At 45.3% G+C, this 18,799-nt stretch overlaps 1 protein-coding gene across 1 annotated transcript in view; it reads right to left on the reverse strand.

The window, feature by feature from the left end:
- Positions 1-106: 106 nt before the first annotated feature.
- The window catches only part of lrrk2 (leucine-rich repeat kinase 2), a 28,916-nt gene continuing 10,223 nt past the window's right edge, over positions 107-18,799 (reverse strand). Inside the window, 31 exon segments of the mRNA XM_056417836.1 lie at positions 107-572; positions 1,799-2,031; positions 3,878-4,044; positions 4,650-4,826; positions 4,900-5,090; positions 5,176-5,248; positions 5,878-6,071; positions 6,706-6,918; positions 7,038-7,138; positions 7,239-7,409; positions 7,504-7,664; positions 8,606-8,796; positions 8,885-8,997; positions 9,086-9,232; positions 9,371-9,562; positions 9,637-9,783; positions 9,886-10,040; positions 10,115-10,302; positions 10,788-10,876; positions 11,006-11,207; positions 11,317-11,535; positions 12,732-12,859; positions 13,349-13,569; positions 13,654-13,835; positions 13,925-14,111; positions 14,227-14,320; positions 15,536-15,684; positions 16,505-16,755; positions 17,339-17,505; positions 18,066-18,138; positions 18,583-18,698. Coding sequence (XP_056273811.1) covers positions 1,838-2,031; positions 3,878-4,044; positions 4,650-4,826; positions 4,900-5,090; positions 5,176-5,248; positions 5,878-6,071; positions 6,706-6,918; positions 7,038-7,138; positions 7,239-7,409; positions 7,504-7,664; positions 8,606-8,796; positions 8,885-8,997; positions 9,086-9,232; positions 9,371-9,562; positions 9,637-9,783; positions 9,886-10,040; positions 10,115-10,302; positions 10,788-10,876; positions 11,006-11,207; positions 11,317-11,535; positions 12,732-12,859; positions 13,349-13,569; positions 13,654-13,835; positions 13,925-14,111; positions 14,227-14,320; positions 15,536-15,684; positions 16,505-16,755; positions 17,339-17,505; positions 18,066-18,138; positions 18,583-18,698 — 4,853 coding nt within the window. The 3' untranslated portion in view covers positions 107-572; positions 1,799-1,837.

Consider the following 18,799-nt stretch of genomic DNA (forward strand, 5'->3'; position numbering starts at 1 on the left):
AAAACTAATGTGATTATTTCTGTCCGTCTCCTCAGAAACATAAGAACAAGATATTGTCATGTCAATAACGCGAGTGATGCAATAACACACACAAAATACACAAAAATAAGACAGAAACATATTTATAAAATCAAAACAAAAGATTTAATTGACATGTTTTCCTTGTGTTCATCGACAGGAGGCCGTCACAGTGACTGAGGGCGTGACGTAAACACTTTGTACAAAGCCACTTTGTTCTGAACGAGCTGAGAATAAATAATCAAAATGTAAACTTTTAGAGGCGACTTCCCCCCGTTTGGCTTCTTTGTGGAAACGACGCTGCGGATTAAAAACAACGGCCGGGCGCCGCGTCACTCATGAGGAACGACGGCTTCATGAGATTACTAAAGATTCTAAAACACAGACAATCATTTTTACAAGTGCGTCTTCAGAAACTGAGTTTGTTTATGATTGATTGATTGCAACGTGCTCCCCCCCCCCTCTCCCCCCGAGTTGCTGGCCAGTGCTCTGAGAGGTGAACCTTCAACGTGAGACATCGAGCCACCGGAGAGTCGATCCCTTTTCCACCGACACTGCAAAACAAAATATAATTCAGAAGTAGATATTACCACTACTACCACTACTACTACCACTACTACCACTACCACTACTACCACCACTACTACTCCTCTACTACCACTACTACTACCACTACCACTCCTCTACTACCACCACTACCACTACTCCACCACTACTACCACTCACTACTACTCCCACTACCACCACCACCACTACCACTCACTCTCACCTACCACCACTACCACTACTCACCACCACCACTACCTCTCTACCACTACCACTACTACCACTACTACCACTACCACTACTACTCTACCACCACTACTACTCCTCTACCACCACTACTACTACCACTACCACTACCACTACTACCACTACTACCACCACCACTCACCACTCACTACTCCACCACCACTCTACCACCACCACTACACCTCTCCACCACCACCACTACTCACTACCACCACTACTCCTACTACCACTACCACTACTCACCACTACTACACCACTACCACTACTACCACCACCACCACTACTCTCACTACCACCACTACTACTACCACTACCACTACCACCACTACTACTCCTCTACTACCACTACTACTACCACTACTACTCCTCTACTACCACCACTACCACTACTACTCCTCTACTACCACTACTACTACTCCTCTACTACCACCACTACCACTACTACCACTACTACTCCTCTACTACCACTACCACTCCTCTACTACCACTACTACTACTCTACTACCACTACTACCACTACCACCACTACCACTACTACTCCTCTACTACCACCACCACTACCACCACTACAACTACCACCACTACCACTACTACTCCTCCTCTACTACCACTACTACCACTACCACCACTACTACTACTCCTCTACAACTACTACTCATTACATATTGAAACATATATTGACTAAATTGAGGCAAATTAAATACGTGACAACAACATTGAAGTTACTGCGAGGAACTTTCATTGTGTTGGTTTTGGCGCCCCCTGTGGACACGAGCGGGAGTGTTTCCTCCCACTCGACCGAGTCGGACCCCACTCAGGCCGGGTTCTGGTTGTGACCCGTCCGGTACTAGATTAAAACTATTCACTTATTCAACGACGTAGAAACAGAACATCTTCACAATTAAAATAGAACGTTTCACAAATAGTTAAAAGTTCCTCGCGGTAACTTTTAAGCACCGTTACAAGAATAAAACACACGCAGACGTACCTGTGTGTGTGTGTGTGTGTGTGTGTGTGTGTGTGCGGCTCAGTCGTGATGGAGCTGCTCGCTCATCCGGACCGCCATCTGCCGCCTCTTCTCGCTGTGCTTGTCCAGGTCCTTGACCTCCATCGGCAGCGAGGCGTTCCACACCATCAGCACCGACTCCTCGTCCAGCGGACCCGCGTCCTGCGGGGGTCTCCGGCCCAGAACCAGAACCACGTTCTTCCAGTTTAGTGTTTCTGGTGAGGAGAAAAGACAGCGTGGCTTCAGAGGAAGGATTGGTGATAATAAACCTCGATACAAACATAAATATCGGGACCGATGCAAAACCATTAATATGCATATTTAAGCAACGTGGTGCTCCGAAAAATATTTAGTAACGCGTCCTCACACAGTCGCCATGACAACATGCGTGACACCATGCTACATACAAACACATAAATACACTATCAAACACACACAGGCATGAAAACGGGTCAGGGGTGAAAAAGGTGAGAAGGATAGGCGTGCGGGGGGGGGGGGGGTGACTTCCACGGACATCGATGTTGGACGTTGTATGATAATCTATAGTACCTCCATTCTGACACCAAGTCAGTGATGAGGCCCTTTAATAATAGTAATATTGTGTATAATATGGTCATTCATGAACCAACTTCCTTTTTTTGTTGTTGGCGTGAACAAGTCTTCAAGTCTTGTGCTCTGCTGAGCCATGAGTCTGTTCCTCGAGTCTGTTCCTCGAGTCTGTTCCTCGAGTCTGTTCCTCGAGTCTGACTCTGTTCTGCCTCTTGCTGGTTGTCACGATCTTCTAATCTATACCATACCTGCCATAAATATCATGATACTGATACAATACCATAAAACAGTATACCATAAATACGATACTGGTATATTTATCTATAATAGTAATAAATAAAATATCTGTACGGTTAACTTTTTCCCAACTTTTTCAACACTTAACAAATGGCAGTAATATTAGTATTAGCCTACAAGATATTAATGAAACTACATGGAGCCATCATAGCATTGATTATACACTATGAGGCCGTTAGGCTGTATCTGACCAGATGATACACAGTTCATCAGGATGAGCAGCTGTAGAGTTACACAACTTTACAGACTGAACTTAAACATTTCACTTCTGGCATTTTTTATTTTTAAAGCCGAAAATTCCGCCACTTAACGCCCCTCTCTGTGAGCGCTGCGCAGACAGCTCGACACGGAGCAGCGCGTGCGCTCTGATCGCTCTCTTAATGAAGTATCGACACTAAAAATATGCTAAATCACATCGTGTTTAACGTACGGGTACTTTGTTAGCATCGCTACACCGTGCAGCGTGACAGCAGCAGATGTAGCGGGCTAACATTCAAGCTAACCTAAACCACCAAACGCTGAAGACATCTTGACGCTGATTGGCCGAGACGCGACACGTCCCATCAAAGATGTTCTATTGCGAAGAGCACCACTCCACATTTTCTCCGTGTCCCACTCCAATCTCATAAACGCCGGCCGGCCAATTGACCGCCCCCCCCTATCCCAAAACAAAAACTCTTTGGATCTACACGATTCACGTAAGTCACCTATTTTGGTTTCAAAACGGCGAATTTCGCCGAAAGGTGAGGGATTCTCATGCCTGCACACAAATGCATAAATTATTAAAAAGGAGACAAATCACGCTCACTTCCAGGTCCATACCTGTGTATATGTTGACATGATTTAATGTTCGAAAAATATATATCTGTTCCCCTCATCTGAGTACAGTGGTATTCTACCTCAGGTAAAAAAATATATATATATTTTAATTTATATATTTTATTATTTAAAATGTTTAATATTTTTAATATTAATATTTTTATATGAATTATCATATTTTATATTTTATATATTGATTTTATGAATATATTTTTTTAAAGCTCAGTAGAAACAAGTCGACATTCATCGCGCTGGATGAGCAGAGCGGCGGCCATTTAAAAAAAAGTTTAACGACTCATAGCGACTAAAACGATCAACGTTAGCACAGAGAGCCACGGAAAACGAGTCAAGTATGAATAAATAACACAGAAAAGGTCTCGTTACTATGGTTACTACCGATGAGCGCCGAGGCCATGCAGAGGACAGCGGAGCCACGCGGCCCGACGACCTGCAGCGCCCGGTGGGAGGAGAGCTCCAGCAGCAGCAGGTGGCCCCCCCTAGTGCCCACCCACAGCACTGCAGCGCTCTGCACTAGCAGGGACGTCACCTCGACGCCTTTCATCCTGGGGGGGGAGAGAGAGAGAGAGAGAGAGAGAGAGATGCAGTCAATGCACTGCATCATCTACACAAGGCACAAAGATCCTGTTTGGTTCTGTTGACATTTTATTTTGGCGGGAAAAGACGTCTTTCACTATTTGTTTCTTTTCTAAATATTTATTTATTTATTATTCTTTTTCTTTTCTTGTAGTTGTGGTAAGAGGATGTTTGTTGTAGATATATATATTGTATATATATATATATACAATATATATATATTGTATATATATATATATAGCAAACGTCCTCCTCGGTGTCTCTGAGGGGACGGAATGTCAACTACAAAATAAATGCCATGTCATTTATAGGAATAAACGTGTGGCCTGTAGAAGTGAAGACCGCTTATACAAAATGAAGATGTATCTTTATTCATCTCCGTAACAGAATAAAATTCTGGATGAAATAATCTAATCGATGTTCCTTTGATGTTCCTTTGATGTTCCTTTTCTGCGACCACATTGAGGACGTTAAACATAAATCAGTGTCACATTAAACTAAATTAAAGCTCAGACCTGTTAGTCTTCAAGATGATGGATAGAAATAAATAATAAACACAGGTGTGTGTTTTTACCCGAGGATCTCAGCGCAGTCGACGTGGTCCAACATCCTCTCGGCCCGCTTGTCCCAGACCTCCACGCTCGCCGCCCCGGCTTTGCTCAGGTACACGTGTTTGTCCACGACCAGCTGCGACACGAACGCCTCGCCGCCGCCGCCGCACGCCTCGCCGCCGTCCGGCGACCGCCGCTGCCTGCAGGACAAAAAGACGTGAACACTCACATCCAAACCGCGTGACGGTTGACCCTGAGGGGAGCGGCGCTCACCGCGGCGGGAGGCCGCGCCGGGTGTCGATGCTCTTGCAGACGTCGTAGTCGGCGGTGAAGGAGAAGATGGCGGCGCCGCAGCCGGCCCACACGGCCCTGCTGTCCAGCGGGTGGGACGACGGGCCCAGGCACACCACGGGCGAGTGGGCGTGGCCCACCGCGAGTGTTTTGACCGGCTGCCCGTTCTCCTGCTGGAGGAGGAGGGGGGGGAGAGGTCAGAGATGGCAGGTGGCAGGTTGGGGAATCGAACGCGAGGGATCTTTACGTCATATTTACCTGGAGGACCGAGTCCTCGAACACGGTGAGGACGCCGTCCGCCGACCCGACCAGCAGGTAACTCTTTCTCTGGCTGGATAGACAGTAAAAAAAACATTCTAAATATATATACACACAAATAAATATTTACAAATATATATATATGTACACTAATACATATATATACACAAATAAATGTACACAAATATATATATATATATAAATATATATATACAAATAAATAAACACAAATGAATATATGTATACAAATAAATATAGACACAAATATAAATATATATAAATAAATAAATAGATATATACAAATAAATATATTTATATATACACACACAAATAAATATATACACACACAAATAAATATATGTATATATACATATATAAATAAAAGTATATATATAAATACATAAATAAATACAAATATATATAAATAAATACAATATATATATACATATATATATATATATAATTAAATATAAATATAAACAGTCTATAAAATAAATTAGTCTCTGATGTTTAAGACCAAATCACTGTTATATAATTAGTGCAGTAAATCCCAATGTGTGATACTGGTGTCTGGATCATGACCACGGGCCGATGACCAGCATCCCTCAAACTCTCATCATCGGCTCTGGAAGCCTCGTCGGAACAAAACTCGCACAAATAACATCGTACAAATAACATCGTACACATCACGGGACATCTTACGCGTGACGAGGGTGCACGTGGAAGTACAGCGAGGTGACGGCATCCGCGACGCTCTGCAGGCGGTGCCGAGTCGACGGGTCCCGAGCGCTGAAGACCACCAAGGAGCCGGACTGGGTGCCGGCCACGAGCCAATCACACGCCTCGCCCGGGATCTGGACCGTCACGAGACACGAGACGGGACCGGAGTCCATTTCCTGCAGGAGAGAGAGAGACGCCGTGTAAACAGGAAGTCCGAGGTTTGACTTGTAGCAAGGGGCGAGAATTCCAAAATAAAATAAAAAACAAACAGTAAGTTAGAAAAAATAAAATAAAATGACAAAAATAATGCTGTGGGTGAATTATAGATTTAATAAATATTATATATATATATATATTATATAATTATAAAATATCAGTCATGCATGTTATAATATAATAAAATTAAAAACGAACAGTAAGTTAGTAAAAAATATTTAATGCTGTGGGTGAAATACAGATTTAATAAATATAATATATATATATATATTATATTGATTAAATTCTGTAATTCAGATATATATAATATATATAATATCTGTCATGCATGTTATAATAATATACAAAAATAAAAAACAAACAGTAATTTAGTAAAAAAATAATAATAATAATGTTGTTGGTGAATTACAGATTTAATAAATAATGATTTATAAAATATTTATATTCATGGTGAATTACTATTTATATATATATAATATATATTTATAATAATGGTGAATTACAGATTTAATAAATAATGATTTATAAAATATTTATATTTATATTCATGCATAATTCCTATAATAATAATATATTAAATACTATTCATGGTACCTGCGTGGTGACGGTGCCGTCGTCCAGGTCCACCGCCGTGATGGAGCCGAGTCTCTGGGCGCTGCTGCCTCCGCCCAGCCAGGCTTGGTGGCCGTCCGGGGGCCCGTCGGCGCCGCCGCCGCTCACCGCCAGGCACTCGGCGTTGGACACCCGGGGAACCGGCAGCTCCCTCATCAGGCACAACATCTCCCCGGAGTTCAGCCGGTCGAACACCTGCACACGTCACAGAAGACACCAACACCCGTTAGCTGTGCGTTAAAGGGCCACAGGGGGGGTTGTACATCGATGCCACCACCAGGGGGCGCTCCACTACCGCTAATACTCCCCCTCACCTGAGCAGAGGTGGGCCGACCCTGAGGGCTTTCCCTCAGACAGTCCTTCATCAGCGCCTGGAAGCCCGGCCACGGGGAGCAGCCGTAGTGTTTCACTGGGTCTGGTGTGTTCAAGGGAAGTTCGTTTATTCAGCGCTTCACATAAAAACACCCAAAAGGGACATTTAGACACAATTAAAACCCCGTCTGCGTCGTGGTCACCTGGCAGCTTCCCCTGCACGGCCACCTCTTCGAACTCGCTGGGGAACTTCATGCCGTCGGAGATTCTCTCTCCGCAGGTCAGGAGGTCGTAGAGCAGCAGGCCGAAGGAGAACACGTCGGCCTGCTGGTTGTAGGTCACGTTGCCCCGGGCGACCTCCGGGGCTCGGAAACCTGCCGGACACAGAGAGGGACCCTCAGGTGAGCTGTGCACTCTATATATATATAAATACATCTAAATATATCTCTATAGATGCTGTGTTCTGACCCGGCGTGCCCTCCGAGCTCCTCACGCCCATGCTGCAGCAGTACTGGGCGATGCCGTAGTCGGTGATCTTGGCGATGATCTCCGAGTCGGTCTTCAGGTTGAAGAGCAGCACGTTGTGCGGCTTCAGGTCCCGGTAGATGATCATGGAGGAGTGGAGGTACCTGAACACAACCGTGTTATAAAGAACTCTGAGGATTGGTCCTTAATGCAGAATAAACCTACTTATAATGTATTATAATACAGTATAAACATACTTATCATGTCTTTAATGCAGTATAAACATACTTATAATGTCTTTAATGCAGTATAAACATCCTTATAATGTCTTTAATGCAGTATAAACATATTTATAATGTCTTTAATGCAGTATAAACATATTTATAATGTCTTTAATGCAGTATAAACATACTTATAATGTCTTTAATGCAGTATAAACATACTTATAATGTCTTTAATGCAGTATAAACATATTTATAATGTCTTTAATGCAGTATAAACATACTTATAATGTCTTTAATGTAGTATAAACATACTTATGTCTTTAATGTAGTATAAACATACTTATAATGTCTTTAATGCAGTATAAACATCCTTATAATGTATTATAATACAGTATAAACATACTTATCATGTCTTTAATGCAGTATAAACATACTTATAATGTCTTTAATGCAGTATAAACATCCTTATAATGTCTTTAATGCAGTATAAACATACTTAAAATGTCTTTAATGCAGTATAAACATACTTATAATGTCTTTAATGTAGTATAAACATACTTATGTCTTTAATGTAGTATAAACATACTTATAATGTCTTTAATGTAGTATAAACATACTTATAATGTCTTTAATGCAGTATAAACATACTTATGTCTTTAATGCAGTATAAACATACTTATGTATTTAATGTAGTATAAACATACTTATAATGTCTTTAATGTAGTATAAACATACTTATAATGTCTTTAATGCAGTATAAACATACTTATGTATTTAATGTAGTATAAACATACTTATGTATTTAATGTAGTATAAACATACTTATAATGTTTTTAGATTGATTTTAAATGCATTTTAAATGATATCTCGAGCGGTGGTACCTGAGTCCGTCGGCCACCTGCAGGGCGATCCTGTGCTGCAGCTTCCTGTTGAGGCCGCCGCGCTCGTGCTCAAACAGGAAGTCCAGCGAGCCCTTCAGAGCCAGCTCCATCACCAGCACCGGAGGGGAGCAGCCGGCCGCCAGCAGGCCCACCAGGCTGGGGTGACGGAGGCGACCCAGCACCACCAGCTCCTGGAGGAGGGCGGAGAAGACGCGGTGAGCGGCCGTCCGCGGGGAGCTCCCTCGGGCCGGTCTTTTATTTTGAAAAGCTCCGCGGTACCTGTCGGAGGAGCCTGTGGATGTGGAGCTCGGACGCGTGCTTGTTGAACAGCTTCACCGCCACTTCTTCGTTCTTGTAGACGCTCCGGTACACCGTCCCGAAGCCCCCGTCCCCTGGGAGAGGAGGAGGAGGACGAGTGTTTGACGAGAGAGAACCCGTAGAGAACCCGTAGAGAACCCGTAGAGAACAGGGGGTACCTACCCAGCCGGTTCTCTGCGGACATGTCGATGTGCAGCGCTCCGGCGTCCAGGATGATCCCTGCAGGCTGGTCCATCAGCACCAAGTCGGGGGCGATCTGAGAGACGGGGAGGGTGCAGCGGGGGTCCTCCGGGTCCACCAGCAGGAAGTCTAGGATCGATGATGACATCATCGACACGATGAAACGTCACACGCGCGTTGTGTCAAGAGTCCTTCATGCGGTCACCCTCGTAGTCCAGGCACTTCGCTTCACGATGAGGTCGTCGTTGTTGTTTGTTTTGTACGCACCGCGGTCGAAGCAGGGGAACAGGTCCTCCAGCAGGATCTTGCTCCGGTCCGTCCCGTCCTGGAAGCTGAACAGGGCCCACCTCTTGAGCAGCGCCTCGCCGCTGCCGTGCACGTCGGTGCTCAGCAGCCCGGGGAACCACTCCTCCAGCAGGGAGTCCACGTGGTCCACCAGCCGGCCCAGCAGCACCCGGCCTGGAGGGGGGGGGGGGGGTTAACTCCTCCCTCTCAAAGACGTGATGCAGTTCAGTTTTTTTTACAAGACTCACCTTTGCGTGAGGAGGGCACCGTGATCCGGACGAAGCTGGAGGGGTTCCCCTCCCCCGCGGACGCCTCCACCAGGCAGTAGGCCTCCGGGGACCAGCTCAGGTACACGCCCCTCCGCCAGTAGACCCGGTTGGGTCGCACCGCCTTTTCTGTTTCACACACACGGCGAGACGAGTCACGTGAGCTTTTCGCATCTGCGGAGCGGCGCCCCCCCACCCCATCCCGGTGGTGAACGGGGCCTTCGGGTTTACCTCTTCCGCAAAGCAGGTGGGACGAGACCTCCAGCAGGCGGCTGATCAGGCGGGACCAGAAGTCCATGGGGAAGTACGGCATCTCGTACAGACGCACGATCACCTCGGAGTTCTCGCAGTGCGGCAGCTCGATCGCCGGCCGGTGTTTGGACAAACTGACCAATGGGAAGAGACGAGGGCTTTCTCTACGGTCCCTTAAACAACAACAACAACAACAACAACAACATACCTGCTGGGCACCAGCAGCTGGTCCTCGCCGAAGGGCAGAGCGATCTGGAACTTCTCCAGCAGCTTGAGGAACTGCGGCAGGAGGCTCTGGGGGAAACACCGGCTCTCAGACAGGAACTGCTCCACCGCCGAGCGCTGCACCACGCCTTGGGGCGGCTCCCAGAAGCCACCGCTCTTCAACGTCAGCTTCTACGCACAAGAGGAGAAGGAGGAGGAGGAGGAGAAGAAGAAGAACAAGAACAAGAACAAGAAGAAGAAGAAGAACAGCGACATCGTGTCACCGATAGGATGTAAAACACGAACGTTAAAGGAAAAGGGAAACCGGTGTGGAAGCGTCATGAGCTGGCATTACCTCTCCTGACCACCAGGGGGCGACTCCTCTGGTTGTATAGAAGTATATGCTTCATTAAAGCTGCATTCTCTCTCCTGACCACCAGGGGGCTCCTCTGGTTGTATAGAAGTCTATATAATGACTACTTCTCTTGATGTATTCCCTCAGTAAACATTGTGAACATGAGTTTATGTCTCACTCTCTAGTTTCAAGTCTTCTTCTATACAGCATGATGTCATCATTTAAACTTTATGGTCATTTAGAGTCAAAATGACCATAAAGCAGGGGACGCTTTAGGGGCGGAGCTTATGTGATTTCTTTAAATGGAGCGTATCTGTGTTACCTGGGAGATGATGTTGCACAGCCACTGGGGGTCGATGAAGTAGAGGTCCTGGAGCTGAAGAGCAGGATCATCAAAGTGCAGTAGAACCCCTTCAGAGAGGAGGAAGAAGAGGAAGAAGAGGAAGAAGAAGAGGAAGAAGAGGAAGCAGTCATACACCTGGTTGCCTTGAGGTGTCGTCTAAATAAAACAGGAGCATCGAGGTCATATCTGCGGCTCACCGGCTTCACTGAGGAAGTGGACGGCGTGGGGAAGCTCCGCCTCCTCCAGCTGCAGCTGACTCTCCTGGACGAGCTGCAGCAGCTGGCGGCGCCGCAGCACGGGGAACCCGGGGGGAGCCCTGGCCCTCTCCTGCAGAACCCGGCGCTCCAGCTCCACGTAGCTGTCCGGAACCAGCTGGCCCATCACGGGCTGACCCTGGATCTGCAGGGAAGCGACAAAAAAAAGTGTGGGGGGGGGAGGGTGAGGACAGGGGCGGAGCCTAAAAGAGCCAAAAGGGGCGGGGGGGGGGGGGAAGATGGTCGTCTTGGACCTTGAAGCCGGCGGCCTCCCTGGCGATGGCCTTGCGCAGCTTGGCCACGGCGTCCGAGTCCTCGCAGGCCGAGACCATGTGGTAGTCCCGGATGGCCGGGAAGCCCTGGTGGTTCAGCAGCTCCTCCCGGATCCGGGTCAGGCAGGCCTGGACCTGCAGCTCGCCGCTCACGTCCAAGTGGGTCCCCACCAGGATGACCGGCGACAGGGGGGCGGCGGCCTGGAGGGATTCACCAGAACATGAGAATGTAGTGACTTGTTGAAACAGGAATGTCCAGGATGTAAACGGTGGATAGAAGAAGTCTCTTAAAGGGCCGGATGCCTTGGATGATACAGTGATGAGGGGATAGAGGTACAAGTATTTCCTTATCGCTAAATGCGATAAGGTATAATTTAATGAGGTCATCCACTACCGGCTGACGGGCCCGAAGGAGGCGGTCCCAAGTCATGCAGTTTACCTTCCTGAGAACTCTCTGACTTTTAGGCGTTTCTTTTTTTAAGATTTAAGATTTTTAACAATCTCCGTCTCAATAAATTATAAATTTACCAATCTCAGTCTTAATAAATAAATACAAATTATCATAAACTTGTGATTTGTTTCTTGCGAATGTTCCACTTCGCATTTTGGACCAGAGGCTTGGAGGCAAGAATTACTTCTTCTAAAGCATTTTTATTTTAAAACAAGGGAATTAAGTTAAATAATAATATAATATTAAAAGGAAAAACCAGGAATTTCCAGGAAGTTATTGGTAATTGAATAATACGGTGATTCTGTAATGGAGTTGCTCGTATTTCCTTATCGCTGAATGTGATTACATATAATGTGATGAGGTTCTTGCAAATGTACCGCTTTACATTGTATAGAATATCCAAGTTGTTTCTCCAAATATGACCCTGAATCCATCTTTTCTTTTTAAAAATATGCCGTCGAAGTTTCCCTCGTGAGATGCTTTTATTACATTTCTGATTGTTTTGTTTTTTACATTGTATAGAAGTCGATGCTTCATGTGTTAAAGCTGCATTCTCTCTCCTGACCACCAGGGGGCGACTCCTCTGTTTGAATATCAAAGTTGTTTCTCAAAATATGACACCTGAATCCATCTTTTCTGTGATTTGTTTTTTAAATATGCCGTTGAAGTTTCCCTCGTGAGATGCTTCTATTACATTTCTGATTATTTAGTTTTTTACATTTTAAATTATTCACCAATTTCAGACGGCATGACTTGGTTTGTATATATTTTATTTATTAAGTGTTTCTAAGTTGTAAGTGACGATCGACTTTAAACCAAAATGACCAAAATGACACAAACACAGACGAGCGAACCATCGAATATCACTTCCTCAAAAAACGACCTGACATCTGAAGCCCCGCCTCCCTCATTTGAGACGTTGTATAATGTAATCTGGGGGCCTCACCTTGATGTTGAAGAGCCAGGGCTTGAGGGCGTCCACCTGCCCGGCGCCTTTGCTGAGGTTGTAGACCACGAGGTAGAGAGCTCTGGAGGTCAGGAAGTGAGGGTGAGAGCCGCTGAACTCCTCTCCTCCTGCGGGCGGAGACGCAAAATAACGCCGAACTGACGATGAAAAGGTCTCGGGTTTGAATCCCGAAGCCTCCGTACGACGTCATGATTCAACGAGACCACCGGTTGTTGCTGGAGGGGTGGGAGGCAACGGGAGAACCAGAACCAGGACGGAGCGCGGAAGACATGCCGAGAGGTTTTCTATTTTTTTACAAAGACACTACCGCCTTCGGCCACAGGGGCCGCCAAAAACAACACGGGTGTTTTTAAACGAGGTGAACGTTGGAAACGATGAAATGAAACGACGAACGTCTTCATTCGTGTTTGTTTTTCCTCGGCTCCGTTAACGGATTCGTTCATTTATTACCGATCGCTCTTCACTGCGATTTTAAATCTAAATTAGCGATTTTTTTCTCCCGATTCCACACCTCGATAACTCGGAGGATTTGGACTCGATCTACTGGGTTTCGTCTACCTCCATCGAGAAAGCATCGAGAAGACGACTCCTCTCACCCGAGAAGTCCCAGACGTTCAGCACCATCCTCTTCCTGTCCCGCTCCTTCACGGTCCAGTCGCGGACGTCGATGCCGACGGCGGCCGTCTTGGCGTTGGAGGAGCGCTTCAGCTTCATCAGCTGCTGGATCAGGGCGGTCTTCCCGCTGCCGGCGTTCCCCACCACGATGAGCTTCATGCGGTAGTACGGCACCGCCTTCTTCAGCCGCTGCTGCAGGAACCTGGAAGGAGGGACGCCCGTCGTCACCGGCGTTCGCTTCGCGCGTTCGAGACCCGATTTGAAGAAGAAGAAAAAAATCGCAGACCTGACGATGTCTTTGGTCTTGCCGCCGATGAGCTTGAGGTCCAGCTGGAGTCGGAGGCCGTCCAGCGGGAGGTCCCAAAGGCGGCCCAGCCTCCCCATCTCGTCGGGGAAGGACCGCACGTTGGCGTTGCGGCTCACGTCCAGCGAGGTGAGTCCCTCCAGCAGGCCGATCTGTCGGGGGATCTGACCACAGGCGGCGGCGCCGTCAACGACGCAGACGCGCTCGGCGACGTCGTCGGCTTTTTCGTCCGGCGCCGTTCCGATCGGTTTACCTGAGTGAGCTTGTTGTCGCTCAGGTGGAGCTTCTCCAGTCGGGTCCACTTGGAGATCGGCCCGCTCAGGTCCAGGACCCGGATGGCGTTCTGGCTGAACATCAGCTCCCGGAGGTTGCCGGACTCCCAGAGGCCCGGACCGGGCAGAGCGGCGATGCAGTTGGTTCTCATGTCCACGGAGCGCAAGCTGGACACACGGGAGGAGGAGGAGGAGGAGGAGGAGGAGGAGGAGGAGGAGGAGGGTGAAGAGCTTGTGGTGACGCGCAGAGCGAGGCGGGGAGCGAGAGGACTGTCCGACTCACTTGGGGAGGCGGAGGATGGCCTCGGGGACGTCGGTGAAGCTGTTGTTGGAGAGCTTCAGGGTCGTGACCTTGGGCGGGAGGTGAGACAGAGAACCTGGAGGGGACATCGGAGAGGAGTCTGAGTCTCCACGGCACAAAATATGAACGTGGAATGAGGTCATCTAGAACTTTCACTTCTTGTTGACAGTTACGATTTGACAAAGAGCTTTTTTTAATAAATAATGATAGAAATTCAAATCTTCAAATACAATTCTTCTAATATTTTTTTCAGAAATGATTTTGTTTCAAAAAGGTTAATTTACTTTTTGGAGAAGAAATAAAACAAATAAAAACCCTGAAATTTAACACTGAATAACTCCAGATTGTACACAAATAAATGTTTCAAATAATTCCACAGGATAATCTTCAATATCTCCAAGTCACAAGATATGAATGTGGAACGAGGTTGTGTATAAGTTGCACTTCTTGTTGATAGTTGCGATTTGAAATTATGAAAAAAAAGTGCCTCTTTGCTAAAGAGCTTCTTTTATTTTAATTAGTCAAATCTGCAAATACAATTCTTCTAATATTGTTTTCATAAACTATTTGGTTTCAAAAAGGTTGATTTACTTTTTGGAGGAAAAGAAAACAATAAAAACCTCAAATTCAACAATGAATAACTCAAGATTATACAAAGTTATTTTTCATATACTGTATATCCACAGGACCAATCTTCAATATCTCGTCACAAAATATGGATGTGGAACGAGGTCATCTATGACTTGTTGATAGTTGCCATTTGAAATTATGTATCTGAGAATATAATTCTTCTAATATTATTTTCAGAAACTATTTGGTTTCAAAAAGGTATATTTTTATTTACTTTTTAGGGGAAAAAAGAAAAGAAAAAAAAATTTCAACACTGAATAACTCAAGATTGTACTAATTAATTTTAAGTAAAATTAAGTTGTTTTTCTCTCTTGCAGAATGTTAAAATATGACCAGGCGGCGGTGATTTAAAGTTACTACTATTACTGGATCAAAGTGTCCGTGCACCAGAGATTAACGATGAAGAAGAGCTCCGTAGAAGAAGCCAATCTTCCTGCTGACACTTACATCTCAGAGGCTTCAGCATCGAGCCGATAATCTAGTTTCTCTAATAAATTGAATGTAAAGATCTTTTGTTTCGTGGCTTGAATATTCTCTAAGACTGCAAGTCCACATCCAGTAATCTGATGATGGGTCACATGACGCCCGCAGAGAGCATCGATTACATGGAAGGCGAACCAATGAGGCCTTTTCTGTTTGCACCGGCTGCACGGAGCCTCACCGATGCTGTTGGTGGCGGCGCTGAAGGTCTCCAGCTTGGGGCAGCCGCTCAGGAAGTCCACGGAAAGGTTCTCCACGCGGTTGTTGCTCACGTCCAGCAGCCGGAGCTCCGGCAGCCGCAGCGGCTCGCAGAGCTCGGTCAAAACGTTCCTGGGAAGAGAAAGAAGAGGGGATGATGAGGTCGCTCTGACGTGAAGAAGATGACAAGATTACAGGTTGTTCAGTAGATTAATAGGCGGGAATAAGACGATAATTATTGTGATTTTAATCCTTTGAAAGTTTGGTGTCGAGCTCGGACATTTAACATTTTATAAGGATAAAACTAATATATATTAAAAAAGGAAATAGTTGTATTTATTATTTAGAATATATTTAAGACGCTAATATATATATATATATAAATATATATAATAAGACGCTAATTCTAATGATTTTAATCCTTTAAAAGTTTGGTGTTGAGCTTGGACATTTAACATTTTATAAGGATAAAACTAATATATTTAGAAAAAAAGATATCCTTTTTCTTAAATAGTTTTATTTATTATTTAGAATATATTTAAGACGTCTTATTATATATATAATAAGATGCTAATTATTATGATTTTAATCCTTTAAAAGTTTTATAAGGATAAAACTATTATATTTAAAAAAAGCAAATCCTTTTTCTCAAATAGTTTTATTTATTAATTAGAATATATTTAAAGCTGAGATTAAATTTTAAAATGCCCTTTTAAGCCCTCTGAGGTCATATCACCTAAATTTAATGAACAATAAATGCATCAGAGATCGATCTATTTGTATTTTTATGTCAATAAATATTCCTCTAAAATTAAAAATGAAGCGTGCCGAGGAAAGCTGGCTCCGCCCAAATCAACCAATCACATCGTGACATTTATCCGTCAGTCAATCTGAGCCCGCCCACTTTTGAGCGGTCCCGTTAAAATCATGACGTCATCGCCGCGGCGCTCACCCTTCCAGGAACAGCTCCTCCAGCCGGGCCGTGGCGCGGCCGAGCTCTCGGGGGAACGCCGTGATCCGGTTGAAGGACAGGTTGAGCTGCCGCAGCGACGGGCAGGCCACGGCGGGGTCAAAGGTCAGCAGGGGGCCCACGCAGTTACGGGACACGTTGAGCGTGCTCAGCGACCGCAGCGACAGCAGCTCCACGGGCAGCGCTGCCAGCTGGTTGCCCTGAAGGTCCAGACGGGTCAACCTCCTCAGACTCTGCAGGACAGAGAGAGGAAGAGGAGGAAGAGGAGGAGGAAGAAGATGATGATGGTGAAGAAGGAGATGATGAGGAAGGACAAGATGATGATGAAGAACAAGAAGATGATGATGATGATGGTGAAGAAGAAGATGATGAAGAAGAACGAGAAGAAGAAGACGAAGAAGGACAAGAACAAGACGAAGAAAAAAGAAGAAGAAGGTGAAGAAAAAGAAGAAGAAAAAGAAGAACAACAAGAAGAAGAACAGGGGGGGGAAGAAGCAGAAGAAGAAGAAAAAGAAGATGATGATGATGGTGGTAAAGAAGAAGAAGTACAAGAACAAGAGTAAGATGATGAAAAAGAACGAGAAGAAGATGATTATGAAGATGAAGAAGGACAAGAACAACAAGAACAAGAAACAAAGAACAAGAAGAAGAGAAAAGAAGAAAAATAAGAAGGAGAAGGAAAAGAATGACAGGAATAAGGAGAAGAAGACGAAGAAGGACAAGAACAACAAAAAGAAGAACAGGAAGAAAAAAGAAGAAGCAGAAGATCAGCATTCTCTTCCTCCTCCTCCTCCTCTTCCTCACGCTGCCTCTCACCTGGGCCAGCTGTGGGGGGAAGTCCAGCAGCGCGTTGTGGCTCAGGTCCAGACGCAGCAGGTGAGCCAGCTGCTGCTGCAGCGGCCCGGCGTCCAGCAGGCAGCAGGGGGAGGCCAGCTCGTTGCCCGACAGGTCCAGCAGCAGGACCCGCTCCGAGGACCCCGGCCCTGAGGAGGCCGAGCAGAAGCCCGTTAGAACCACACCTGCTGAGATACCTCCGCCTTCTAGAGGCAGTGCATTTATACTCCAGAGAGGAGGAGGAGGAGAAGAAAAAGAAGGACAAGAAGAAGAAGGAGAAAAAGAAGAAGGAGAAGAAGGAGAAGAAAAAGAAGGAGAACAAGAAGAAGAAAAAGAAGGACAAGAAGAAGGAGAACAAGAAAAAGAAGAAGAAGTTTCTTTCTCTGTTTCATTTTGTGAGACGGCTTTTAAAAAATATACTTTTTGCTTATTTTTGACTCGATTAACGTGACTATGAAGCGGCTGATTTGATTGGCTCTCAGGGGAAATATAAAAAGTTCAGCGGGTTCATCTTCCTCGTGACCCCGTGGCTCTGACGGTTTATTTGAATCTTTGTTGTTCGTACAGGAGGAAGCGTGACCACGAAGAGGCGCGGCATCGGGAGAGAGGGGCAGGTTTACAGATGTTATACATCTGGATTTAAATAATGCGTGAGAGGAATGTCATTCATCTAGAATATGTTGCAGAGCTTGAGGAGTTGAAGTGAAACCTTTTGGACCGGAGCCGCTGCGTCCACTCCTCCTCTGGACATGCTCGCTGTGCTCAGAGTCAGCTGGACCACTCTGGGACGGAGAAAACAACAACAACAACAACAACAACAGTAAGGGGGAGAGAAGTACATCTGGGTCACATTTACAGATCTACCACGAAAGAGACGTCTCAAGAGGAATTGAAACTGTTTATTTATTTATTTTGTGATGATTTTAATTAATTAATTAATAATTATATATATATATATATATAAATGATGCTTATTGGTGATTATTAAGCATCATTTATATATATATAATATATATATATAAATATAATATATCAATGATGCTTAATGGTGATTATTAAGCATCATTTATATATTATATATAAAATAAATCAATTTAAAAGAAGTAAACCTTCCTTCATAAGGACGTTTAGCTTATCTGAAGGTAGCAGTTTACTCTTACGCAAACAAAAAAAACAACACAAAGAGAAAGTTAAGGAAAAGAATATTAAAACTTTTTCTGTCTCACCTCGGCGCTGGCATGTCTGCGGCGCCCCGGCTTCCTGTTGAAGGACCCGACCGCCAACTCCTCCGCCGACTTGTTGTGCGGCTTCGGAGACAGAACGCCCGACAGCGAGTCACTTCCTGCGAAGAGGAAAAGCGCGAAATCATCATCATCATCATCATCACCATCATCATGTGATATAACATTCACTGAGCGTGATGTTTCTCTCACTTTAAAGGTT

This window comes from Pseudoliparis swirei, chromosome 6, assembly GCF_029220125.1.
Source record: "Pseudoliparis swirei isolate HS2019 ecotype Mariana Trench chromosome 6, NWPU_hadal_v1, whole genome shotgun sequence".
In the NCBI taxonomy this organism is placed as follows: Eukaryota; Metazoa; Chordata; class Actinopteri; order Perciformes; family Liparidae; genus Pseudoliparis; species Pseudoliparis swirei.